The 24,731-nt window shown below is 44.8% G+C and overlaps 6 protein-coding genes across 12 annotated transcripts in view; 2 read left to right on the top strand and 4 right to left on the bottom strand.

Moving 5' to 3' along the window:
- Positions 1-2,849, bottom strand: part of LOC108151770 (brain-specific angiogenesis inhibitor 1-associated protein 2) — a 31,430-nt gene extending 28,581 nt beyond the window's left edge. For 2 of the 3 annotated variants that reach the window (XM_033387134.1, XM_017280616.2), the window contains exon 1: positions 2,544-2,849. The gene's annotated coding sequence lies outside the window, so the exon portion shown is untranslated. The remainder of the gene's footprint in view (positions 1-2,543) is intronic. The other variant, XM_017280615.2, reaches the window with a different exon arrangement.
- A 792-nt stretch (positions 2,850-3,641) lies between these two features.
- On the bottom strand, positions 3,642-12,177 carry LOC108152734 (sodium-dependent phosphate transporter 1-B). Its single transcript, XM_017282277.2, has 6 exons — positions 12,070-12,177; positions 7,265-7,317; positions 6,177-7,194; positions 5,518-6,114; positions 4,566-5,457; positions 3,642-4,493 (listed from the first exon to the last, which is right to left on the bottom strand). The coding sequence occupies exons 3-6, from the start codon at positions 6,367-6,369 to the stop codon at positions 4,145-4,147; spliced, it is 2,031 nt and encodes a 676-aa protein (XP_017137766.1). The 5' UTR covers positions 6,370-7,194; positions 7,265-7,317; positions 12,070-12,177; the 3' UTR covers positions 3,642-4,144.
- Positions 12,178-13,471: 1,294 nt separating this feature from the next.
- LOC108153424 lies at positions 13,472-14,639 on the top strand. The gene is made up of 2 exons (XM_017283427.2): positions 13,472-13,589; positions 13,655-14,639. The coding sequence occupies exons 1-2, from the start codon at positions 13,579-13,581 to the stop codon at positions 14,577-14,579; spliced, it is 936 nt and encodes a 311-aa protein (XP_017138916.1). The 5' UTR covers positions 13,472-13,578; the 3' UTR covers positions 14,580-14,639.
- A 190-nt stretch (positions 14,640-14,829) lies between these two features.
- Positions 14,830-21,545, bottom strand: LOC108152429 (forkhead box protein K2). Of its 5 annotated transcripts, none has more exons than XM_017281761.2 (9): positions 21,354-21,544; positions 18,108-18,828; positions 17,532-18,046; positions 16,888-16,985; positions 16,607-16,827; positions 16,347-16,531; positions 16,184-16,279; positions 15,977-16,091; positions 14,830-15,904 (listed from the first exon to the last, which is right to left on the bottom strand). In XM_017281761.2, exons 2-9 carry the CDS (start codon positions 18,782-18,784, stop codon positions 15,577-15,579), a joined length of 2,235 nt encoding a protein of 744 aa, XP_017137250.1. In that variant the 5' UTR covers positions 18,785-18,828; positions 21,354-21,544; the 3' UTR covers positions 14,830-15,576. The 5 variants fall into 5 exon arrangements, with proteins under 5 accessions (XP_017137250.1, XP_033242404.1, XP_017137247.1 ...); XM_033386513.1 differs by having other exon boundaries at positions 14,830-15,907; positions 16,607-16,824; XM_017281758.2 differs by having other exon boundaries at positions 14,830-15,907; positions 21,354-21,543.
- Positions 21,546-21,923: 378 nt separating this feature from the next.
- Positions 21,924-22,996, top strand: LOC108152430 (39S ribosomal protein L2, mitochondrial). Its single transcript, XM_017281762.2, has 2 exons — positions 21,924-22,443; positions 22,497-22,996. The coding sequence occupies exons 1-2, from the start codon at positions 21,969-21,971 to the stop codon at positions 22,913-22,915; spliced, it is 894 nt and encodes a 297-aa protein (XP_017137251.1). The 5' UTR covers positions 21,924-21,968; the 3' UTR covers positions 22,916-22,996.
- Positions 22,898-24,152, bottom strand: LOC108152431 (ubiquitin fusion degradation protein 1 homolog). The gene is made up of 2 exons (XM_017281763.2): positions 23,866-24,152; positions 22,898-23,808 (listed from the first exon to the last, which is right to left on the bottom strand). The coding sequence occupies exons 1-2, from the start codon at positions 23,990-23,992 to the stop codon at positions 22,994-22,996; spliced, it is 942 nt and encodes a 313-aa protein (XP_017137252.1). The 5' UTR covers positions 23,993-24,152; the 3' UTR covers positions 22,898-22,993.
- Positions 24,153-24,731: the final 579 nt, after the last annotated feature.

Genomic DNA, 24,731 nt, shown 5'->3' with positions numbered 1-24,731 from the left:
TATCTTCTAATAAATACATATGTATCTCCGATCGTTCAAGCTGGTTCCTTCCATCGAAGTGTTGCTTCATTGAATTTCTATTGGCTTTCGTGGCCAAACTGTATATTAGCATCCATATTTTTTTATAGATTGTCAAATCAAATTATGCATCGCTCCACCAAAGCAATCGAGGACGGGGGAGTGGGAACGGCCACTCCCGAGTCACACGAGCCACACGAGCCACACGAGCATGTGGAAAGGCACTCCAGTGGCAGTGCCAACGATCGACACCAAACGGCCAAAAAGGAGCCTTGGAGAGAAAGTGGGAAAAATGGCAGAGATCGGTTGGATCGCTTCGAGGGTTATCATTATGCAGCAAATACACATACAGTGGGAAAACAAATTGATGGCCAGAAAGAGATTTCCAAAGGAAAACCTTGGAAACTCCAGATATATATGTATATATTCCTGAAGATGTGATCTTGTTTACCCTTTTCATATTCATACATATACATGGTTCTTTCTCTCAGTGTATGCAAAAGGCAGTTGCTGCTGCTGTTGCTGCCGTTCCCCCAAGTGGAGTGCAAAGAATCTAGTAATTACATGTGTACTCGTACCAGTATCCCATGAATGATGTATTGTGGGGATGCTCGCCATCCGATAGATATAATTTTGATTAATTGAAGAGGGAGAGAGCAAAGAAATTAGAGCGCAATCGGAATTTGACCAGCAGCCAACATCTTGTGGAGTGTGTGGAGTGTGGAGTGTGTGGAGTGTCCGAGTAATTACGGGTTGGCTTTGGACCATCTATCCACATCGAGGATATGTACTCGTGGCTGTTTTCCAGCTGGATTCTGGAGAAACTCCGACTGCTGTAATGAACTGATAAGCGCATAATTAACATGGCCAGTGGTCGGGGGCATGGCATCCACCTGGCCAACACAGAAAGTCTCGTCTCCCAAGACCCGTGGAGACTCGCATGTGCAGCAGAAATATTTTTTTGCCCCCCTCCTTTCGAATACAGCGAAGTATTTTTAAGGCGTGTTGTTTGCTGTTTTCAATAGATTTTTGTCTTTAATGACTTTTTGGCTCCGACTCGGACCGGAGTCGAGAGGAGTCGAGCGGAGTCAGACGGGTGCTGGCTTTTGCCCAGCTAATGGCTTCGATAGTTTGGCTTTTGTTCTGCAAAGAATCGGGCTTTCTGCATGGCCAAAAGTCGTAAGTGGGTTTGGTTTAGGTTCGGTTTGGTAATCTATTGGTGTGTCGGCATCGCTTTGACTCGAATACCGCTAAAGCGTCAGCATAATGGGCCCCCGGGAGATCATTGCCACGCCACCCGATGGAAGTCTTGGAGCACCTGTTGGTCGGTCACAGATTTCGATGGGATTCATTGGGGGAAATGGGTCGCACATGCTGAGATCGGTATTTTGGCATTCATCTACGATTTGCATGGGATAAAATAGTAATTCATTTGCCAAGCTGTTAATTACATTGCTAACTGAGGGAAAAACATTTGGACAGATCTACAAAGACGATCTTTGAGCTTCGAGATGAATAATCTTTCAGCAGTAGACTTGAGAGTCGAAGAAGCGGCTCTACAAGTAAGGGAATCGATAGAATAATGATTCCTAATGCTATTCAAATGTAGCAAAACTTTCTTCGAAGAAACCAAAACTATCAATCCTTAAACTAGAAAGTTTAAGGTGCAAGGAATCGCTGATAAAAATCTTAAAACCATTGAATGCCCAATCATTTTTTCAATACTGTTTTTTAGGAATGTGAATCTATAATATTTTCTGAATTTTAAGGGAGTAGTAAAATCTCTGCAACATGTAGTGGGAAGCAGAATTTCCTTATGATAAAAATAGTGGAATCAACCGAAAATATCCCATTTATCGCACTTTGAGGGATTGAAAAATAAAAGAACATGCCCTAGAGGGACATAAGTATTTCATTCAATAATTTCCATCAGTTTCAAGGAATTCTACAACTCGGATAAAGAGCCTCCCATTAAAGTCAAATCCACTTGCTAATATTTTCTGTTTGGCTAAATTGCTAAAACGTTTTCAGACCAGACCCCATATATACATACGTATACGTTTACTACAATAATATTGAACAAAAACAGGCTTTTGAACAAAACAACAGCAACAACAGCAACAGCAGCCACAAAAACAAAAACAATAATACCGGAGAACTCATTAAATAAAATGAGAACAAACCAAAGAGCGAAGAGAGCGAGAGAGAGGAAGGCGGAAGGTAGGGAAGGCAGATTGAAGAAACGGAGAAGAAACACTCACAAAAACAATCAGCAGCAACAAATAAGAAACCACAAGAAGTTGCAAAAATAAAGGCAACAGAAATACCCAAAGATGAAAAGTTCAATGCACGGAAATCGGATTAAGCAGAGAAATTAAGTAATACTCGTACGAAGAGGCTCTGGAGTACTCTATGAGACAAGTGCGAACAATCTATGGGATCTTTGAACGGAAAGTGAATCAGAATAGGAAGGAAGCACTTGCTCTGGGCCCTCCCAGGGTTCTCCTCATGTCTGTAAGTCTCACCTTTAAGCAGCTCTCAAGAGGGAATCCATAAATCCAAATGTGTTCCACCAAGTTCCACCAAGTTCAACCAAGCACAAGTTTTCGATTTCTCGATTTTTCTCACTCAATTATGTTTTTGTCAAATGATTTAAGCAGTTGGCACACTAAACGACGACGACGACGACGACTTTGTATATCGGTAGACGCGCAGGCGTTACGAGTGTTCAGATTACACCAAAAAAACAAAGGGACTCAAAATCACGCAGAACTGGGCAGGTTTTTTCCCAACCGAACGCGTCGAAGCTTGAAACTCGACTGTGGGGTCCAAGCGCTCAGCCAGCCTCATCGGCAAAACTCGCGTCTCGCTTAAAAGCTCTCTGGGCGAGCTTCGCCAGCTGGCGGTGAGCTTCTGGGCCCCACTGATGGGGCTATTCGAGCGCAGCCAAAGAGACGGCAACGGATTTCCCATACAAATGGTGGCCTGCGTTGGCCACATGTGATGTGCTTTTTTGTGTGTTCCAAGTAGGAAATTATCTGATCACTATCAGTAGGTTATCATTTTGAATTCTCTCACGTGGAGCTGGCGAGAACTCTCCAGACGGAACATCACAGCTGGAGACAAGTAACTTTTTATCCCAATCCCCAACTAAATTGGTCAAAATTCACAGGAAACACATTAACATTTACTTTACTTTATATACTCTACGCATAGCCCACAGTTCCACAGTTCACCTTTCCTTCTTTCCTTGTTCCTACCATCTAAAATGCAAAACATTTACATATTTATCCGAATAATAAGATGCGTATATTTCATAACTTTGTATTTATTTCTCGTATAACTACATAGTGAAATACTTTACGAACTGGCTCTCAAATGGAATGTAAATGAAAGACGGACTGGAGAGCCACTTGAGTAGTTTGTTTTAAATGGAATCGAATTGAATGATCAACAGAATGAAAAATACAAAAATCAATTCGAAAAAGTTCGAGATATTCTCAGAAAAGAAAAGTAAGTCCTTGAAGATCAAACAAGATCGCTTAGGCAGTCCTTAAGGAACAAAAAAAACTAACAAAAAGTGTATAAAAACTCTATAGAGTAGAAATGAGTAGAAATCAAAGTTGTGATAATCGACCAGGTTCATATAGAGGTCTTTTGTTGTTGTACATAGTTTGTATTTTATTCAAGTGTTTTGCTCTGTTCTATTGCTGGGAGTTCATATTTTGGGTGGGGGGAGAGAATATGGAGTTACCCGTAAGCTAATAGTATTGTAAACTATATTGAATTCGGCGTGGACATCTTCTCGTAGTTCTACAAAAAAAATTGGAGAAGCGCTTCATTTGGCTCGAAATAGTCGCAGAGTTGTACAAAAAAAAATGATCACGACATGCTTGGCGTATAAATATTAAATCATATTAATATCGGTTAGCATCAGAAACGTTCTAGGAGCTAAGTACGAGTACAATGCTTTAGTTAGGCGAGTAATTTGCTTAGATTTGCTCACTTCTTTGTTTTCTTTTGCGTGATTAACCTTAGGTTTTTTGTGTGTTTCCAACTTGTACAATTACGATACATGTAGTTTGCTTGACAATTACAATTAATAATTGAATGACTCTCTAGCTCTCTAGGCCCGACCCATGTCATCCACGGCCAGCAGGCAGAGCACGTACATCATGCCGGCGCTAAGCAGGGCGGTCACGGGCACCGTCACTATCCAGGCGTAGGCAATGTTCCTAAACAGATGCCAGTCGACGCTGCCATCCTCCATGGGCACAGCTGGCTTCTGGGCTGGCTTTTCCGTGCCCGAATGAAGCTCCTTCTTACCCTTCGCCGGGTTCTTCTTGCGACCCGCTGAACTCACATGACCCACGAAAACCACCGAACCGACCTTGCAGTGTGTGGTCGAAATCGGCAAGCCAATTTTGCTGGCCAGCAGTACGGTGATGGCGGCTCCGATTTCAATGGTGAAGCCACTGCAAGCAAGACGAACAGGAATTAGCGATAAAATTCTTACATTCGAGAGCCAATCAATTGATTCCACTCACGTCGAAGAGGTAATTTTGGTGAGGTCATTGCCAATGGTCTCGATAACGCGCCGTCCCCACAGCCAGAGACCCACGGAGATGCCGATGCCGCCGTAGATTAGAATATATATTGGACTTTCCGCTTGTTGCATCACCGATCCCTCGCGGTAGATCATATAGAGTGCGATCAAAGGTCCGATGGCGTTGCTCACATCGTTTCCACCGTGCGCGAAGCTGCCGAAAGTGGCCGTAAGGATCTGCAGGAACGAGAAAAGCATGGAGATCTCCTGGGTCTCCTCAGCGCTGCTGGCACGACGACCGGCAGCCCGCTTGAACTCGTTCTCTTGCTCATTGAGCGCCTCCTTACTCTCGATCAGCGGCACCTTGCTGGAGTTGGGCGACAGGGTGGAGCTAATCATCAGATCCAGGCTTCCAGCGCTCTCCACCACCTGCAGATTATTGTTGGTGGCCTTGCCACCTGCCCCCGCTACGGCTGCGGCGGCTGGCACACCGCTGGCCACCTGCTTCTGCGACTTGTGCTCCTCTTTGGGCGACTGAACGCGCTTAAAGCACTCCTGAAGCTTGCGTCCGTTCTGCTGCTGCTGTTGCTGGTGCTGCTGCTGCTCGTCGATGAAGTTGAGGCTGGTGATGGTGAGATCGGTGTTGTCTAGGCTGGCCTTGCCCAGCAGATCCTCGGCCTTCTTGATCAGCTGCGGATCGATCTTGTACTCCTCTCCGGGGGCGTTGTTGTTCTTGGCCGCGAGCCCAAAGGGCGCCAGCTTAAAGGTCTTGGGGGAGTTGTCGCTCAGCGAGACCAGCTCGGTAATCTCGGCGATGGCGGGCAGCGGCTTTCCCTCGCTAACCAGCGACAGCGGACGTCGCTGCTTCTTGGGGCTGCCCGATGGCGAAGATTCTGTAAGAAATGGATTTAGAATCTTCTCTCAGGGGCTCTTTTTATCTGAAAAAAACTCACCCACGGAGTCCTCAAAATTAAACTTCACCGGATTCTCGGCCCTTAGGCGTTTCTCGATCTTTCGACGCTGAAGCGGAACTATCACCAGCTGGGTAAGCACCACCACTAATAGGGACAAGCCCAGGCTGGCACTCAGCGCTATCCAAGTGGGTATGTTGTCCATGTAGAGGAGCTTGGGTCCGTCCAGCACCACGCTGATGACGTTAATGAAGAATGTCACACCGTAGAAGATGGGCAGCGAGCGGAAGCCCGCCTTGAGCGGCTCCTGGGCACGCAAGATGAAGCGTCGTATGGCCAGGAAGAGCAGGATGCTCACAATGCCGCTCATCACCGGCGAGATGAACCACGAGCCCACGATGGTGCCCAGCGTGGACCACTTGAGGCCCTCCACACCGCGTGCCACCAGCGAGAACCCGATGGTAGAGCCTACGATGCTGTGTGTGCCCGAGATTGGCAGCTTCAGGAAGGTGGCGACCAGCAGCCACACGGCACTGCTGGCCAGGGCGGACACACAGCCCAGCATCAGAACCTCTTCGTAGCCCTCGTACATGCCCACTTCCAGGATTCCCTTGCGCATCGTGTCCGACACCTTGTAGCCTACACGAAAGAGCAAAGGTTAGATAAGATCAGAGTATTTTACAGGTCCTTGAATGTCCCACCAATCAGTACGGCGCCAGAGACCTCACAGATGGTGGCCAGGACGCAGGCCTGGCGGATGGTAAGCACACCCGAACCGACGCTGGTGCCGAAAGAGTTGGCCACATCGTTGGCTCCAATGCCAAAGGCCAGGACAAACGCGATCAGGAAGCCGATGACGACCATCCATAGTAGATCCGGCGAGAACGGCTCCATGGTGGTTCTTGATTGTGGTCGTTGGTTGAATGCAAAACTCAAAACTCTCTCTACTGCAAACTTCTACTCGGATTTTTTCTACCTCAGAAAAAAACAATTGCCAAAAAACAATTGCGAATCGTGGATTGTGGATCGGATTGGGTGGATGGGTGATGGTTGGATGGATGGGCGACTGGTGCAAAACAATCGATTGGAACTTATAAAATACAAGACTACGTAACAAATGATGGTCGAAAGAAAAATCCAAATTGGTTAATAAGTGAGAAATTCGTTTCAAATATTCTCTAAACAGCCATATTTGCGCTTAAACTTCATTGTCGTTATTTTCATAATGAAAATCGGTGAACAACTCGCCGCGTGGGATACACAAAGTGACTTAAGTAACTAATGCCCTGAAATGTTTCCTTCTCCCTACAAGATCTGATATATCAGATCTATCAGATCGATCAGCTCTATCAGCTCTCTACCTCTAAAAATATTCAATAAATAGTTAAAATCCTAGAAATACACAATTTGACCGGATGACGAAACACCAAACGAAACGAACAATATTCCAAATTAAAAACAAATCCTTCTCCTTTTTGGCCTGAATAATCCCTGCTGTTCGCCGATGTTGTTGTTGGAATTTCAAGCTCGTTAAGAAGTTCTCATAGACTTAACATAGGCACCACTCTCGTTTAATCCCGCGGATGACTCCTTTTAGCAAATAGTTTGATGGATTAAACGATCAGGTTGTTGAGTAAGTGGATTTTGGTGATGTTTTAGTTAAATCTAAGGAGTTTCTTGTTATGTTGAGTAGGAGTTAAGAGATGTCGAGTTTGCCAACTGAAAGAAGAACAGAGTATACAAAGTATAACCATTAAGGTCTATAATATCATAAGCTATGGCGACTTACCTGACGTTTGGGGTAGCTAATTTGTTTCCACCGCAGAAAAGTATTCACCATGTCTGTAAAAAGGAAGAAAAAGGATTCCAAATTAAAGGATTATTCATTCAAATTCAAGGTTTATTCGAATCCTTTCCTTCCTCTACGGTAAATACCATTTATTCCCTAACTAGACCGGATCGTTCAAACGTTTAAGGCCAATTGAATCGAATTTATCTGAAACGGAATCTCATAAGCTATCAACGAGATTCGAACCGGTTAAAACAGCTTGAAACCATTGTTGTTATATGCTTCATTAAGTTTTAGAGAACAGTATTATTAGATTTTGTTGCGTTTGTCGTGGATTCAAACCCCAATTCCATTCAATTTGCGTACGCGTAGCGTATCCCACTCTGCTTGCCATTAACCGGTAACAACCGGTAATCAATGTGCTTTCCAATTTCAATTGAAAGTTCATTACTGGAATTGGAAAATTTGAGATAGTTTTCCACGGGAAACCCCGCCCCGCGTATAGTACCTTTTTGGCAGTACGGCCCGTGGCAATTCCCATTACAATTCACAATTGAAATTGTAATTGCTGCAATTGCTGCCATTTGTGGTTCAGATTGTAGTCATCAGTGTAAATTTAACAAACAATGGTTTTTATTGTGTAGAATGAAGATCAATGGCTGGCCAGGGCACAGATGCAGGTTATGTAAGCGATTTGCATGTGTTGACATGTCAGAGAGAGCTCCAATTGAATTCTATCTGTGTACATACCTATTGTATCAATTCCCCACTCGTTAATCTCGTAATTAGCCATCTGGCACCTTAATAAGCCAAAGAACAATACCATCTGCACAAGGCGTCCGTCTTCCACGCCGAACAATACACATTTGGTGTCCAAATACTCGTAAAGCATGAGCCTCTTCCCCTAGTGTGGCCCCACACAGTGGGAGAAGAAGAAGGGGGAGGCGTGGAGGCGGCCAAAGGATAGTAACCAGGACAATGGCTGACACTGTGTCGTGACAAGGTCGCAACGCTTTATCCTGATTACGCTGCAGCTGACGTATGGTCGCGAAATTTCCATATTCGCGTGCGAAAAATCCTCAGAGCTCGAGAACATCCTTGCGAGTCCCTACTCCCCACAATTCCACAATTGCACAATGAAGCATGTAATCAGAGTTCCTGCGTCAATCCATTCCAATTTAGGGCTATTTCGAACTTTACAACTAAAAATACCCCGAACACGCAACTGCGGAACGTTTTAGAGCCATTGCAGTGCTAATAAAACTGTCGGGGAAATTTTGTAATGGCCTCGAACCTGGAGGGCCACAGAGAATTATGGCATTTCAATAAAACATGCATAAATCGGGAGAGAATAGCTCGCACAGTGGGGCAAAGGTTAATCGCTTGCGGCACATGATAATTCAACATTATGTAGCATTATATATACATTTCATTTTAGCGATGGCGCCCACTGTTCCTGCAAGCCATTGTGAGGCTGGAAACTCTAGGCTCTCTGTAATTGGAATCCACCGTTAAGGCATAGCAGCATGGTGCACAAAGAGAGGGAGGGGCAGAGCGAGAGGGAGGGAGGCATTGCATGACACAGAATTGGAATTGGAGGCGCAAATTAAAATGGATTGAATTGTGAGTGCAGCCGAGTGTGATATGGAGGATAGAGGCGTACTCCCACCTGCTGATGGTGCTAATGTCAAGGCTAGACGGCCGCCGGCATACTGCATTTAGTATCGATTTAATTTTCCGTAATATCCCAAGGACGGATCGTAGCAGGCACCGCCTGGTTGCAGAGTGGTTGCATTCAAAACCTGACACCCGTACCGTTTTCAAAGCGCTCCGCAACGTACCACCAAAAACAGCAGCGAGTGCACCCTTAACACAAATTCCACTTGTTGTTGTGGTGGTTGGTTTCCCTCTTGGGGGTGGTTGCTGCAAGTTCAAGGTCACGCTTCGAATCCGGCCGGGGTAACTTTTTGGAAATTAACACCAGCTCATCCAGTTGACGTAAAACTGCACGACGGAGGGCACTCAGAGCGTGGCACATTCCAATCGATAATCCGCCGCTATTCAAAATTTAAAATGCTTTCATGTGTGAGGAACAAATAATTAACAAACACGTGCAATAAATTACAGGTCTTCAGCAGTTTGCGGAAAACAAATCAAAGAGAGTGCCTGAATATCTAGCAATACCCTAGCAATTATTACTGACAAATGAGATGGAAACTCATCTGCTGGATACATTTATGTAGGTACAGGGAAAGCCCTTTTGCCAGACCAAAAATATCGGACCACATCTTTAGGGATCTACTAGCATACATATGTACATATGCATCTATTGGAAATAAATTCCCATTGTTGGAGCTTGATTGGAAATACATATGTACATATGACTGTCAGCATAGGAGAGTAATCACTGTATTCAGTTTACATTTCACAATTTCGCAAAACTTCGAACGAAGCTACACACGTCCGGCTGACTGTACCAGGCTCGGTTTGTAAACAGAAAGGGATACTCTTACCCATTGCCGATTTCCTGCTCTGCCTCTTTCTCTATTCTGGACATTAACATAAATAAGCGTGTAGCATTCCCCTCAATCATCTCGTTTAGAGTTGTTTTCTGGACTTCTTTTGGGGGTTTTTTCCATCACACGCAATCCGCAATCGCGGATTACGAGTTTGTCGGCTGATTCTAAAAACGTGTGATGGGGCCGGCCCGGGCCAGACAAAAGAAAAAGAAACGCAACGAGCGCAAATTTCGGCGGACCCGACAAGCAAGCGCGTCTGGTGCTGCCTCATTGAATTTTACATACATACATATGTACGCACATATGTGTATATACATGCACACGTATACGTATGTATTCAAACAATTATTCTATACATACATATGTATTGGAATTCCATTGGGCAGAAACAAAAACAAAGAGGATGGTGGAGAGAGTGAGGGAGGAGAGCATCTATGATCGCGATGTGTTCCAGAAATCTCAAGGGAATCGGGTTCAATGTTCCACCAGTCTCTAGAGATTCGCTGCTTTTCCGTACATTTTTCCACAAGTATTTAAAATCATATCTATCAAAAGATAATTAAATTTTTTAATAGTGAATTGCCCATATACATATGTATGTACATAGCTTATTGATTAACTAAGCCAAAATAAGATAAACAACAACAAAAATTGCCGCATTGGCAATCAGCTAAAAGAGATTTCAAACTGCCTTGGCATTTTTAGAGATTTTTGGAACACCGGCGATAGGAAGACAGACACTGAATGCGGGGAAAGAGTAATACTGTACTGTCAGTGTTGGGAGCAGGCTGCCAGGGGCAGAAAAAGAATCGGTTCTCCGGTGACCTTGCGGAATGGCTGCCCACAGCCCACACTCGTTTCTCCCCTCAATCTGTTTGGCTCGTGATATCATTCATGCAGGAAAAATTGTTTTTTTTTTGCAATTCGAAATTGGGTTGTTTGACGCAAGCAGAAAAGGTTGAAATATGGAAAACCGAAATACCGTGGGTGTACAATAAGCTGTGCAGTTTCAGAGTAACTGCATCGCTCTCGTGCAGTCGTAGAGCCAGTAGGGTTATTTGCCGCGCGCTATTTTAAAATTGAAATTGGTTTTATTATTTTTCTTTTCCTGCTGTTCTATTTTGTTTTCTTCTTTTGCTTTTATATTTAGTTCGTAGCCGAAAAAAGCTGTACACAAAGTTGAAGTATTTGGCCGTTCTCCTCCTCTCACTCGCTCTGTACTCCACGGCACGAACCGTAAGACTGGCACAGTGGCTCGATTATGCCCATATCTTATGGTTCAACATACTTATTTCACGAAATGGTAATTTCATTGCATTTTTCAAAGTAATTCCTATTTTGCATAATTACTATTCTTAAATTTTGTTTGATGAACATAACCACATAATACTTTTTCAAGCCACACGGTAATTGCAAAATAGGTGCAAAATTCTGATAAGAAAGAGTGTAACCAGCTTGTAGAAAATTTCACAAAAACAAATCTGTCAAGCGGATGAGGCTGTGCCCTTTGCCACCCCCAGTGGGTGGCACAATCATGAATCATGCTGCGTTGGGTCACGGGGAGCGTGGGGGAACAGGAATGTAACCGTCATCCTCGAACAGTCTGGAAGCTGCCAGAGGAGATGAGAGTAAAGGAGAGAGTGTATGCCATATGAGCGTGAGTGTGACTGCGAGTGTGCGCAGGGTGTAGTCGCATCCTAACGATTTGTTGCTGCAGCTGCGAAAAAAAAACAATGATCCACAACAGACGAGTCTGAAAACAGCTGCACACGGGACGGCCAGTGCATGCCAAACTGAAAGGAACAACTGTAAACTGTACTCAACGCAGGTCAGCGGCGAACAATAAAAAGAGCATGAAGAAAACCACAAAACTTATTCAGCAGCAAACCGTTTTCCACCTCTCACCACCCCTTTCACAGTTTCTTCAACCAATTCCGAATCAATTTTCGTGTCTATTGATTTTTCTAGGCAAACACACAAAAAAAATTTATTTTACAGCTAGAAAGCGTCCAAATGAAGTTTTATTTATTTTGCATTTGTGTGGAAATATATGGCCAAAAATGTATGTATGTACTCGCACACACACGTACACCCACGCGGGTTGGCGAAAACACGCGGCGCCATCAAGACTACAGAAGGATACACAAGGATATTCACAAACACACATACTAACGCGCACCAGTATCTGAGACACTTTTTGAAAATCATATTCCTGGCCTCTCGATCCCTTCCCGGGCTTGACAACTTTTCTCAGACCTAAGGTAACTTGTCCGCTGTGTTACTCACTTGAATAGCAGCACTTTTTTAAATCAATAAATTATTTATTGAATATATTTAAGTTGGACGAAGTCGCGCGCAACCACCGGCTTAGCTCAAGAAGTATCGTTATCAGTTATCGATAAAATGTAATTTTCATGAAAAAGCGTTGACCCACTTAATCCACCCTTAAAAAGCATATATTTATACAGGTGAAAAGCTTGAATTAAATCGCTGAAAATAATACTGTTTGTAAATAACCTTCAACTTTACTTAAAAAAAGGACCAGATGTTTTTCACCTGAACTGAGCTAACATTCTTCAAGTTGCATCGTTTTCGTTGAGTGTATTTGAATACCCACTGGTCTACAATGGGTTAATCGTTCTCTGACCATGATCGGAAATCATATATCTCGATTTTGATATTTGTTATAATATTACTAGCTAGCTGATGATTAATTGATGAATTAATTTCCTAAAAGATTGGCTAATTTTAGGGACTCATTTTATTGGATTGTGTCTCTTTTTATACATGGTAATTAAACGGTAATTACACGGTAATTACACATTTTGATCCATGCGACAGAATAATCGCTAGAGCTGCGCGCCAAAATAGAATTCAAAATTCAAATACCTGCGTATGGAAGTTACTATACGAACTATTAAGCGTGCTCAATAACTAAACGTTGCTAAGGTGTAAACAGAAATTTGGAGTTATTTAGTTAACTCAACTATCGATAGGTACTCATGTCAGTGTAAATAGCCTATTATCTATTACCAAGGAACTGAATACTGAAGGAACTAGCTCTATTCCTTGATAAAGCAAAGCAACAGATACCAACCGTATTTCAATCAGACTGCACAAAAATAAGCTTAAAATCATGAAAATCAAATTAAAAGCATTAGCTGGAATGCCCATAAGCTTTTTGTTTGTTTTTTTTTCAAACCATTCGGCTTTTTCTACTCTATTCAAATCGGTAAAGGCTCTCTTTTTCGCTCTAATTGAACACGAAAATGAGCAGTATGTCCCGCAACATGGGCAACATTCTGAATACCTTAGGGAAAAGGATATTAGAGAATTGCGCAAATTTGTGTCATCCCAGGCTCACAGGAATGCAGAAACTAGTAAGTCTTTGTTTTAAAGGTATTTCAGCGATATATTGAAGGTGGGTGGTCTTCTTACAGAGACCAAGAATTGGTATCGGGATCTGGATATACATATATACAAGAAACTAATCAAATGCATGAATACGTCTACTACATATCAATTTGAGAAAATATATCTATTAATTACGTTTTAAAACAGTTTGGGACCTCGTTTGAGAGCTCGACGTGTGACGCTTTCGTAGTATGAACTGGCAAATCTACATATGTATATACTGTATGGTTAGTGATGAGACGGTATATTTCGGTATATTTCTAAAGGTCAGCATACTGTTTGATAGATTAAAGCTACAGCCTGGTACTGCCAGCTCTTCGAGTGCTATTGTTGCAACAGAATTTGTTTTGGCTGAGCTGCGTACTGTTATTGGGAGAGACAATGGAGAAATGGTAAGCTCCTGCAGGGCCAAAAATATAAATGGGCTGTCAACACACGTATGAATCTTGTTCCGCAGGCTAGCCAGCGCCTTTAAGAACCTGATCGTAGAGGAGGACTTCGCGGACTGTTGCGTGATTGTCGAGTTGAAACGATTCAAATGCCATAAGGTGATTCTAGGACTCGCCTCGGACTTTTTCAAGCGCGGATTCCAATCCGACTTCACGGAAGCTGCTTCCGGAGAGCTTTGGCTGTCCGACACTACTGCAAAAACGTTTGAAAAGTTCCGTCTCTTTGCGTACACATACGATAAGAAGGCCGTCGCTAGCTACGACAATGGGGAGCTCATCAAGTTGATGGACTGCGCCACCATTTACCTGGTACCAACTTTAGCATCCGTCTGCATGGATATTATCAAGCAAAGAATACCAAAAATGAAGTATCCCGACCTGCTGAAGGTGTTTGAGTATGCGCATCACATTACCAACGAGGATTTAATCAAGGATACGTCCGAGGCCATGCTTTGCCTTTGCGGGCCTGTACCTGATGAGGTTTATCAGCTGGGATCCGACGTATTCAGGGAATTCATCAAATTACTTTCCCTGCCGGAAATCATTCGTTTTGAGACTATTGAAAAATATGTTGCCGTGTACGGCTTTGCCTCCCTTTGCGAGTTTAAATGGCAGTTCAAAGGCCTATGCTCCCAGTCCAATGAAAAAACCGATGCATACGCCAACGAGAATCCATTCAAAATCGAGAAGAGCGACATTGAATCGGACAAAGGTACAGACCACGCAGAGCCAAAGCGACATAAGGTCAATAACGAATATGTCAAAGATCTTTTGACTTATGTGAAATATGAAAATATGAATGTCCACGAATTTTACGAGGGCCCCGGCAGATCCAGGCTACTGACCCTTGAGTCCAAATATGATTTGTTATATAAGATCGCAGCGAAGGAATGTAAACCTATTTCAGTACGCATGCCATTCCTTATCCAATAAAATCAGAGATTGTCATTTGATTTTTGTTTCTTTAATACACAATATGTCCAAACACTTAAATGGGATTTTCTTCATTAATAAGAAATAAAGTGCAATCGTTCTTCCGTATATATATATATATACGTATATATATATATATACATATATATATATATATATATATATATCTGTATATATACTAGATGGTTTGTATTGTTATTGTATCCGTAAATTTGTATATATTTTCTTATTAATTTTTCATCATTTTATGTTTTTTGCTTTGTATTTTAATGTTTTTAAATCGATATAGGTAAAGGTATGTAGATAGGTAATAATATTCATTCGCCTGTTTGCTTTTTTGTTTTGTTTGTTACTTGTGTGGTTGGTTGGTTGTCACGTGGTTGTCCCCTACTTTATCGCTCCTTGCACAATTCGGTCACATAGCTATAACATCTTAAACATCATAATCATAATCAATCGTATATACTTCTATATAATTTTGTTTGTTTGCTGTTTTACTTTCGCTTTAAATCTTAATCTAATATTTTACTTAGAGAGTAGCGTCATCGAGCATATTGAATTCGTCAGATCTAGGGGGTTGTAAGGTAAGGTTAAGTGGTAGCTTGGGGATCTCGAATTTGGAAAAATGTGCATGCCGTTGTACGGATGCACGGCCAACATTCAGAACACAAACAATCTTGCATTGGCTGGCCGTTCATCAAATATTCCATATCAATTTATACAACTTCTTCGTTCGCGTTCGGGTTTGGTATTTTGTTGGGTTTTTGTTTTTTTTTTGCTAGGTTTCTAGGTTGTTGGATTGGCAAATTCAATATACAAGATGGAGATACTTTTTGTTTTGCTTCTAATCTTCTCTTCACGTGCGCTCCGTTTGCTCCGCTCCGCTCTGCTCTGCTTGCTGATTTTTACTGAGTTTCGGTGTCCGTCCGTCCGCAGCCGGCTCTTACTACTCCTACTATTTTCCCTTGCTTTGCCTATGCTTCTGAATGCGCACGCATCAGAGCACCTCGGACACATATTTGGGTCTTTTGGCCACGGTGGCATCGGCAGTAGTGACGCACTCCTCCTCGCTGGCCTCGATATGGCCACTGTAGTCGGTTGGCAACTCCTCGTAGATAATCTCTTGATGCTGCTGCTGTTGCTGCACCGCCGCCTGCTGCTGATGGTGAAGCGTGGCAGTGGTCGGGTGGGGTCCTCCGGCCGTCACATGGTTTCGCTTAAGCGCAATCAGGGCTCCGACACCACCTGCATTCCCTCCCCCCTCTGTATGCGCCTGCTGCACGGCAACGCCGGAGTTTTGATTGGATACATAGTACGGACTGCCGCTGCTGCAAGAAAGACCAATATATGGAATATACCATTTGCCTACGGTGACCAGATGTGCCCTGAACACTAACCTGTACTGATTGGAATTATTGGACAGCGTCTGCTGCTGCTGTTGCTGCTGCTGCTGCTGCTGTTGTTGTTGGTGCTGCTGTTGCTGGTGTGCATTCTGAGAATTATAGATGATTTCTGGAATAGAAAAGCACAGAACGGCGCGGACATCAGTTGAAACATGCATTGGCCAATCCATTGATTGATCTAAAAGTGGCTCTCGCTCCTACCGGCATCAGCAGCGCGCTGTTCCATCGACATGCCTGGCGATCCAGGTGCTGATTGCAGCACGATATCTTGAAGCGGCGAGCTCTCGCGCGAGTTATCTGGAATGTACAAATGTAGGTAGTTAATACTAGGATAGCGATTAACGCACACAATCCATCCACATACCCATGTGACTCGGGGAAACGGGCGCCGAACGGGGCATGCCATAGGGCGGACGAAAGCCCTGGCTGCTGCGCTGGCGACGCTTCTTGTAGCTGTGATCAATCAGCTTGGCCCCGCTGTCCGGATCGATGCGCCAGAAAGAGCCCTTGCCTGGCTCGTCTTGGGAGCGAGCCACCTTGATGAAATACCTGCAAAAGCCGGGAATGGAGGATAGGATTCAGCTTAGCTTTGTCTATGTCCGATTCAATGTGGGTGGGATCTACCTATTCAAACTGAGATTATGACGAATGGAATTCTGCCAGCCCTTGTTCGTTTCCTTGCGGTAGTACGGATAGTGCTTGACAATGAACGAATAAATGCCCGAGAGCGTCAGCTGCTTGTCTGGCGCGGCGGATATTGCTTGGACAATCAGCTGAGCGTAGCTGTACGGCGGCTTCTCGTTGTGGTTATAGCTGGCTGTGGAGGGAGTCTGGAACAGATCCTGCTGTGAAACAGAAAAGTCAAATGAGTACATAATATTCACATAAAGATCCCATATAGTTACCGTATTATTGTTACTGTAATTGTTGTAATTGTTGGGCTGATTCTGGTGGAAACCCTGACGAGGACTAGCCGGACAGCTGTTGGCGGCGCTAATTGTACCTACGATGAAGAGCCAAGAAAAATATCATCCATTAAAAGATAGAGTCAATACTGATTCGAGCCGCCTTTATAGAACATTCTATTTCAATCTTTCTTCCTCACTTATTCTACCTATTTTGAATCCTTCGTTTGGGTCAGGGCCGGGTTGGAGCTGGGCCCACCCGCTGTTGGGGGCGGCTGTACACCCTGGGAAGCCTCGGCTTCGGCGGCCCGCTTTTCGCGCAACCGCCGCAAGCGTTGGGTAAATACAATCGCATACATTGCGGCAGCCAAACCCATTAACACGCTACTCTCTACTTCCTACGAAATAATTTTGAAAATCTACGAAAGCAATTTTTTTAACAGCTGCTAAAAAAATCAGTTGATTAAAACATGCTTGCCAGCACATTGATGTGGAAATTTCACACCTATCTTTGGCTATTTTACGAGTTCAGCGAGGAACTTCAGCTGCCTTCAGCTGGCTTATTTCTTCAATGTTCTAGACATTACTGGAATCCGGCTTCCAATTGGACACTTGCTGATGGGATAAAGTGAAATTCCACTTGCCAGTTGGTGATAGATAGGGGCTCTTCTGCTCCTTCTTGGGTATGGATATCTTGAGCGGTGCATAGATGCCGGTACCGTCGACGGCGCTTATCAGATGAGCCGGCGCTGCTTGAGGCACCACAACGACGTTGCCGCCCCTCTGCTGCTGCTGCTGAAGGGCTGAATGGTGAAGCGGGTGGAGAGGTGCGTGTGGGAGTGGGAGTGGAAGGAGCGAAGGCTGCTGCTGGTGCTGTTGCTGCTGCTGCTGTAGCAGGTGATGCGCTGGCTGATGCTGCTGCTGCTGCTGTTGGCTGTGATGGTGGTGGTGCTGCTGCTGCAGATCGTCTCGTGGCGGCGGTGTGATGATGACATGAGCTCCAGTGCTCCCGATGGCATTGTGGTTGTTTCCCGCATGAGTAGCCGCAACCGTGGCGAGGGCTGGAGAGGAGGCAGCGTCAGGAACAACGTTCGCCAGAGCGGCCACGTAGCTCTCAAACTCTATCCGAATCTCCGTGCTGGGGAACCGAAAGTAGCATCTGCAAGGGAGGTTAACGTAACGGATTAGCCTAACGCTAGCCACTTCATCGTTTAACTTACCGCGGCGGCAGCCTCATTGGATCCACATTGCGGCGCTGCAAAAAGTCGTCGACGAAAATGCCGTTCTTGCTGAGGCACTGCACAAAGAAGGCGCGCACCTCCAAGTCATAGAGCACTTGGAAGTGCTTCCGCGAGACCAGGTTGTTCTCGGCCACATTGAAATGCACCAACGACGTGGAGGAGTTGCGTCCGATCACGGTGACGGTATCAGTGATGGGCAGCACTTCCTGGTTGAAGCGCAGCTCCCCATACGGCGGTGTTGTGGCCGAGCCCCCTACGGATGCGGATACGGAGGAGGAGGTGGTGGCAGGTGGGTGGTTTGCTGAGTTGTTGTTGTTATTGTTGCTGCTGGCGGCCGTCAGTTCCGAGCTGTTGATGCCGACGGCGCCGCTGCTGCTGCTGTTGTTGTTGTTGTTCAGCACTGCTGCAGCCCCATGGTGCAGCTGCAACATGTCCTTGGCGATGGCAACAGTGGCGGCGTCGGCCGCGCCGGCTGCTGCGGCAGCGACTGCAATGCTGGTGGGAGTGTTCAGAACGGTGTGTACCGTTAAAATGTGATTGTTGCTGCTGCTGCTGCTGTTGCTGCTGCTGTGGTGATTGTTGTTGTTGATGGTGCTGCTATTGCCGGTGGTTGTTGTTGCTAGTGTTGTGGTTGTGGTTGTGGTAGTGGCGGCCATTTAATCCCACTTTTACTATGCTTACTTACTGTATTTGTCGGGGCCTAAAATGATTAATAAAAAGATTGATTTTCGGCAAAGTACATCGAAATAAATACTTCCACACCCCACATGCATACACACACACACACACACGAAGAACTTTGTTATTATTTGATTTCGTTTTCGAATTATTTTCGAATAAAATAAGTTAATTTTGTTATTCTCACAGTTTTTCACGCGGCATTCGCACATTTTTCGCTTGTCCCAAGGTTCTTAAATATTTTCCAAATATATACACACAGATACGAAGGCGCACACACACACCCGCTGCCACTCTCCCTGCTGACTGGCAGTTTGTGTCCACCACTCTGTCGCTGTCTTTGCCTTCGTCTTCCACTTCGTTTCTGTTTCGGTTTTTGCTTTACTCTGTTTTGCTACCGCAGCCGCCGCACAAGCACTCATACAATAATCGTAGTCACCCATACATATGTGTGCATGTATGTATCTATGTGTTTTGCTCGGCAACAAGAAGAAGAGAATAAAAATAATAATAACACTACTACTATTACGCTACACTACGTGAGTAAACACACATACACACACACACAATAGAAGCGCACCGAAAATAAGAGCAGGGTTCACGCGTGCGCTCTATGATTTTCCCGGGCATTAATGGCGTAATGTGGAGTGTGATGCCGGCGAGAGCAACAGCACGCAGCGCAATGGAAAATGCCCCCCCCCCCCCCCCCCCCACCAATACCCTTTGAAGAGACAACGTAAACGGAGCTACGGTTTTTATGCCCGGTATACAAAAAGTTACTTGTGTATATACTGACTGAGCACCGGGTATGAGTAGTGTCGCGGAACGTTTGCCTCGACTCACGTACAGACTTGTTTATATTTGGATTTCCGCACCATTCTCTGTTCCCATAACAACAGGATTTCGCTCTCCTCTCCGCACACAATGTCTTGGTGAACAGTGTTGCCAAAAAAGGTCCAAATGACATTTCAATTTATTTAATTAATTTAATTTAAATTTAATTTAAGTTAAAGAAGTCCGCCAATTGAAGCTAATTCTGGGCATCTACGGTAAACAGAGCGTATATATGCATCTCGCTCACTTTCATTGGTTTTGAGACGGCAAATCAAAGGATAACGAAAATTCTTTTTTAAAACTCAATGTTTTTCACTAAAATGTAAGATAAGTGAACTAAACTATTTTAAATAACTATTTGATGCATTTTTTTGTAACTGATTCAAATCTTTCTTTTCAGAGAGGTTAAACAGAATTAAAGTTATTCCTAATAAGAAAAGTTTGTTATTACACACATACATATGTGTATATGTACATATATGCCGAGATCAATGTTTCATAACATTGTTAACTTCGGATTTGAAGTGCTTGTCTCCACGTGCTTCTACTTTTTTAGGGTCTCTTGGAAACTAACAGTACAGATCCGAGAATTAAATCTCCGCAAACATAAAATCAGCTGTTCGGTATTTTTCTGTTCTATCATAACAGTGCGTTGTTTTCGCCTTATTAAAGAATATTTAAGTTTATCAATGATTTTACATTTTAAATCAATGTTACGATTATGATCCCTTAGAAAGTTAAAACGTGGGATTTCCCAAGAGCAACATAAATATATGTATGTACACATCTTGAAAGCATTCCAGATCACTTACGAATTATTTATAAACCAGAGCGCCAATGAAAAGTCGAACAGGTGTTGCCCAAAAAAAGATTTCCAACCAGAAGTGGATCTATATTTTTGAGCCACTGTTTTCGCTTAGACGACGCGAAGACGGTTCTCAGCAACAGAAACGAACGTGCTTACTTCGGCTCTTTATTTATTTCGTGGGCTTCACACATACCAACAAAGCAGATTCTCGCACTGACTCTCCTCCACAGCACCCCACCACATGGTTCCCCAACCTATCAATCGATCGAGCTTGCATGCATAAACATGCAAAATGAAACCAAAATAAAATTAACGAGAACAACAAAAGGCAAACAAACGCCCATACATACATACATATAAATAAACCCTCACACAGCTATATACTCGTTTACGTAAATACACACATTTACACACACACAGCGCACACACATAGATAGCGTATTGGAAATGCGTAAAAAATGCCGCTCGTTGATTTTTCAGCTAGCAACCGACTCCACCTGCGCATACATATTCACATATACTCAGATGTGCATGTTTGTCTCACAAAAAGCACACTTTTCACAACGGTCTTCTCGCTTTTCGCTCGGCGATTGCGTAAACTTTCCGCCCGCTTTTTTTCCCACCTAACATCAAAATATGTACACATACTTCAGCCTACATCACACACCACACTCCTGCGCTGGCAAGTGTGCGTGTGTACAACACTTGAGCATGTTCCAAAATTTATATATTTATAATTTTACTCCTCTCGTCTTGTCCTCTCGTCCCATCTCTGTCTCTCTCTGCTATTGGTTTTCTCTCTTTCTTTCGCTGTTTATATTTTTGCACACAACACGTTTTTCACTGCGTGTTTGTGTGTGTATATTATTTTTCGTTCGCCTTGTTTATTTTTCTTTTTTTCGTACCTTTTTTCTGCCGTTCTGCGCTCGAATTCCGGAAACTTCTCTATTATATACGTAACACTAGTATTTGAACAATATTTTAAAGCCAATTTGTGCACTTTTTCAGCGATTTTAATGCGGTTTTTCCTATTCTTATTGCTTGCAGCGCAGCGCGGTCCGCAGCACGATGAAAAGGAGTAGAAGAAGAGAACGGTCGTTCGACCGGGTGGCAACGCGTGCTCGAAGACAAGCAAAAAGAAAGACGCAACAAACAGCGCACAATGGCTCGTAATCCGAAAATTCGTAGAAAATTTGATTTCTAGTTTTGCATCTGGCAATACTTGTTGCCATACTTGTTACACTTAAATTTAACGAAATTTAATAGCTTCCAAAAAAAATTATGAATGCATGTTTAGATTGTTTTAAAGGACCACATTTGGGTTTGACCGTTAATTACGCACTTTTTAAAGTTGAAGAGGGTGTTCCATTTTTCGTTCAGTTCATAAGTCAAGATTTTTGCAGTGTGCTTTGAGAAAACGACCCACTGTGCGGTGCATGTGGTTTTCGACCGAAACATCTGGCAACACCTCGATCAGCTGTGCTGGTTTTGTAACAGATCAATTCGATTCGTCTGCGAAAATGCTAAGCTTGACGCGCCTATTGAACTCCGCCCTAACGCTGCAGCCGCCGCAGCGGGCCGTCACTGCCGCCCTGGCGCTGCAACAGATGCGCACTAAGACCAAAGTCGTGGAGAAGCCACAGCCCGGAGCTGGCCAGCAGTTCCGCCGGATCGTGCACTTTCCCGAGGAGTACACGGTGGCGCCGCTGAAGATCACACACCTGGCAGGGCGCGACCCTGTCAGCGGTCGCATGGTGGCCAAGGGCATCGGCGGCGGCATCAAGCAACAGTATCGCTGGGTCAAGTGGGTTCGTGACGGACCCGGCGAGGGAGCACCCCAGGAGGAGCTTGTCGTGGAGATACTGTACGACGGTTGCCGGACGGCCAAGGTGGCCCTGGTGGCGGTGGGCGACGAGCTGAAGTACATTCTGGCCACGGAGAACATGAAGGCAGGCGACGTGCTGAAAACTTCCCGCGTGATTCCGCGTATTCCCGGTAAGTAGCTCCGCTTGTGTGTCCATTGAGTGCTAATTTTTTCTCTCCCGCAGTGCGTCCCAATGAGGGCGATGCCTACCCATTGGGCGCCCTGCCCGTAGGCACTCGAATCCACTGCCTCGAGAAGAATCCCGGCCAGCAGTGCCACCTTATCCACGCCGCCGGTACCTTCGGAACCATTCTGCGAAAGTTCGATGACAAGGTTGTGGTTCAGTTGCCCTCCAAGCGGGAGTTCGCCTTCGACCGCATCTGCATGGCCACCGTGGGTCGCCTCTCGAACCCCGAGCACAACAAGGAGCACGTGGGCAGTGCCCAGCGCATGCGCGAGATGGGCAACCGACCACGGTCGGGCCTCTGGAAGCGTAAGGAGGGAAAGCACGGCCGCAAGATACGTCGCCTGCCGCCCATGACCACAATAGCACCGCCGCCATCACCCAAGCAGGAAGCCATCCAGTTGACGCTAAATCTTTGAAGCATTTTATGTCTATAGAGTCATGTCCCAGGTCCAGGCCATTCTGCACATTATACACTTAGAGCTAAGAGTTACAATCTACTTTCGAGTTTTTTTCATGGAGAAACCCGTGCCGTGGAAGCTATTCACATCTTTTACGTCCTCCAAGCCGCCGGACTCATCGGTCCCACGGTCGCTGACTGGTCTAATGCTGCGATCGAACCTGATCTGCCCGAACTTATAATGGTAGTCCGGAACGCCGCGGGGCAGAAACTTCTTGACCACTGGTGTCTCCAGCTGACTCTCTTTCTTTTTCTTGCCATCCAGTCGAACGCCAGGACCCTTGAAAGTCTCCACCACTTCCTCGAGGGCGGCCCCGAGGGCACTGGCATCGCTGGCCCCGGTTCCCTGGGTGCCCTGCTGGCCCGAGCCCGGAATCTGGGTCTCGTGATGCTCTTTGTAGCCGACGGGCGCCTCGAACTCCACGTTCATGTCGCACTCGATGATGCTGACGGCGTTGCCGGGACGGGTCTCCAGGACGCACAGCTCGTAGATCTTTTTGTTGTATTTAATGGCGATGACGTCGCCCTTGGTGAGGCACGCAAAGTTCCGCAGCGCGTTCTCCAGCACGGCCTTGGGATTCGTGATGTCCAGGAAGTCGGTGCTGTTCGGCTGGAACTTGGAGAACGTGGCCACGGGCAGAGAGACGCTCTCGATGATCAGTATATTGCCCTCCTCCAACAGCAAGTTGTGCATCATCCAGTGGGGCAGGTAGCACTTTCCCTCGTCGGCGACGAACTCCAGGACGCCAGCGTGCGAGGAGCGCATCTTCTTGTTGTTGGAAAGCTTGAAGAGCATCGGGTACTCGACGTTTAGGCGAGTGAGTGTGTCCAGGGCGGAGGGCGGCATGATGACTGCAACAGGAGATAGTATGAGTGCGATGATACTTGACAAAGCAGGTATGCACTTACTCTTGCCTCCCTTCTCCACGTCGGAGCGCTCGTTGCCCGGGAGCATCGACACCGAGTAGCACTTGTATGTGGCATGGAAGTTTCGTCCCTCTGGGAACATCATGTTGAAGCCGCTGAAGTGGAACATGGCGTCCGTTGTGTGAGCTTTCTTCTACGACTGTGATTATTGATTTTTCCTGCTGCGAAATTGAATTTTGCCTTCTTCAATTCTTAATTGGATCCTTTGTTTCGGGTGCTGTCAATTTTGTGTGTTTGTTTTCTGAAATGTCACGAATCTTTACAAATCTGGCAGCGCTGGCTAGGGTGTGCAGCTGACCTGGTAATATCATTTTATCCATAAGTCTAAAGTGAATATACGGTATTTTTAATACTTTTCAGTATTTTTTGGGGTACAAATATAATGGTATATTTTTTTTTATCAATTTCATCAATCTATTAATGAACTTATGTTAAGAAATTTCCTCACACAGGTTTATTGAATTTTCGCTCTCTCAAAACGTGCCTTCCTGTCGCTCTTTCACTTTCAAACAATTCCATTTTGGCGCGCAGCTCTAGCGATTAATGAGTCGTCTGGATCCAAAAGTGTAGTTACCGCTGTTACCATGTGCAAAAAGAGACATTTTTGTTTACCTTTTTCGCTAAAACCTTTTTTAGGCAAAATCCAATAACGTCAAAGTAGTCAAGTAGAAAATAGGTTCATTAATTGGATAAAATTATGTGGACAGGGCTGCGGGTACTATCTAGCTAGTAATATGCCAGGGAATATCAAAATCGAGGAATATGTATAATATAAATTGAATTCGTCAGTATATTTACGGTATATTTTGAAAATGAGATGGTATATTTTGGTATACTTCTGAGGGTCA

Source organism: Drosophila miranda, chromosome XR (assembly GCF_003369915.1).
Source record: "Drosophila miranda strain MSH22 chromosome XR, D.miranda_PacBio2.1, whole genome shotgun sequence".
NCBI classification, from domain to species: Eukaryota; Metazoa; Arthropoda; class Insecta; order Diptera; family Drosophilidae; genus Drosophila; species Drosophila miranda.
This window is presented reverse-complemented; position numbering and strand designations above follow the sequence as displayed.

Coding starts and splice junctions, on each gene's coding strand:
- LOC108152734 (XM_017282277.2), bottom strand. CDS start 6,369: ATGGAGCCGTTCTCGCCGGATCTACTATGGATGGTCGTCATCGGCTTC. Junction 6,115..6,176: donor CTCTGGCGCCGTACTGATTG/GTGGGACATTCA, acceptor TCTTTCGTGTAG/GCTACAAGGTGTCGGACACG. Junction 4,494..4,565: donor ACCAAAATTACCTCTTCGAC/GTGAGTGGAATC, acceptor TCTTGCTTGCAG/TGGCTTCACCATTGAAATCG.
- LOC108152429 (XM_033386510.1), bottom strand. CDS start 18,784: ATGGCCGCCACTACCACAACCACAACCACAACACTAGCAACAACAACC. Junction 16,532..16,606: donor CATAATCTCAGTTTGAATAG/GTAGATCCCACC, acceptor CGGCTTTTGCAG/GTATTTCATCAAGGTGGCTC. Junction 15,908..15,976: donor AATAATTCCAATCAGTACAG/GTTAGTGTTCAG, acceptor TCTTTCTTGCAG/CAGCGGCAGTCCGTACTATG.
- LOC108152430 (XM_017281762.2), top strand. CDS start 21,969: ATGCTAAGCTTGACGCGCCTATTGAACTCCGCCCTAACGCTGCAGCCG. Junction 22,444..22,496: donor CGTGATTCCGCGTATTCCCG/GTAAGTAGCTCC, acceptor TCTCTCCCGCAG/TGCGTCCCAATGAGGGCGAT.
- LOC108152431 (XM_017281763.2), bottom strand. CDS start 23,992: ATGTTCCACTTCAGCGGCTTCAACATGATGTTCCCAGAGGGACGAAAC. Junction 23,809..23,865: donor CGTGGAGAAGGGAGGCAAGA/GTAAGTGCATAC, acceptor CTCCTGTTGCAG/TCATCATGCCGCCCTCCGCC.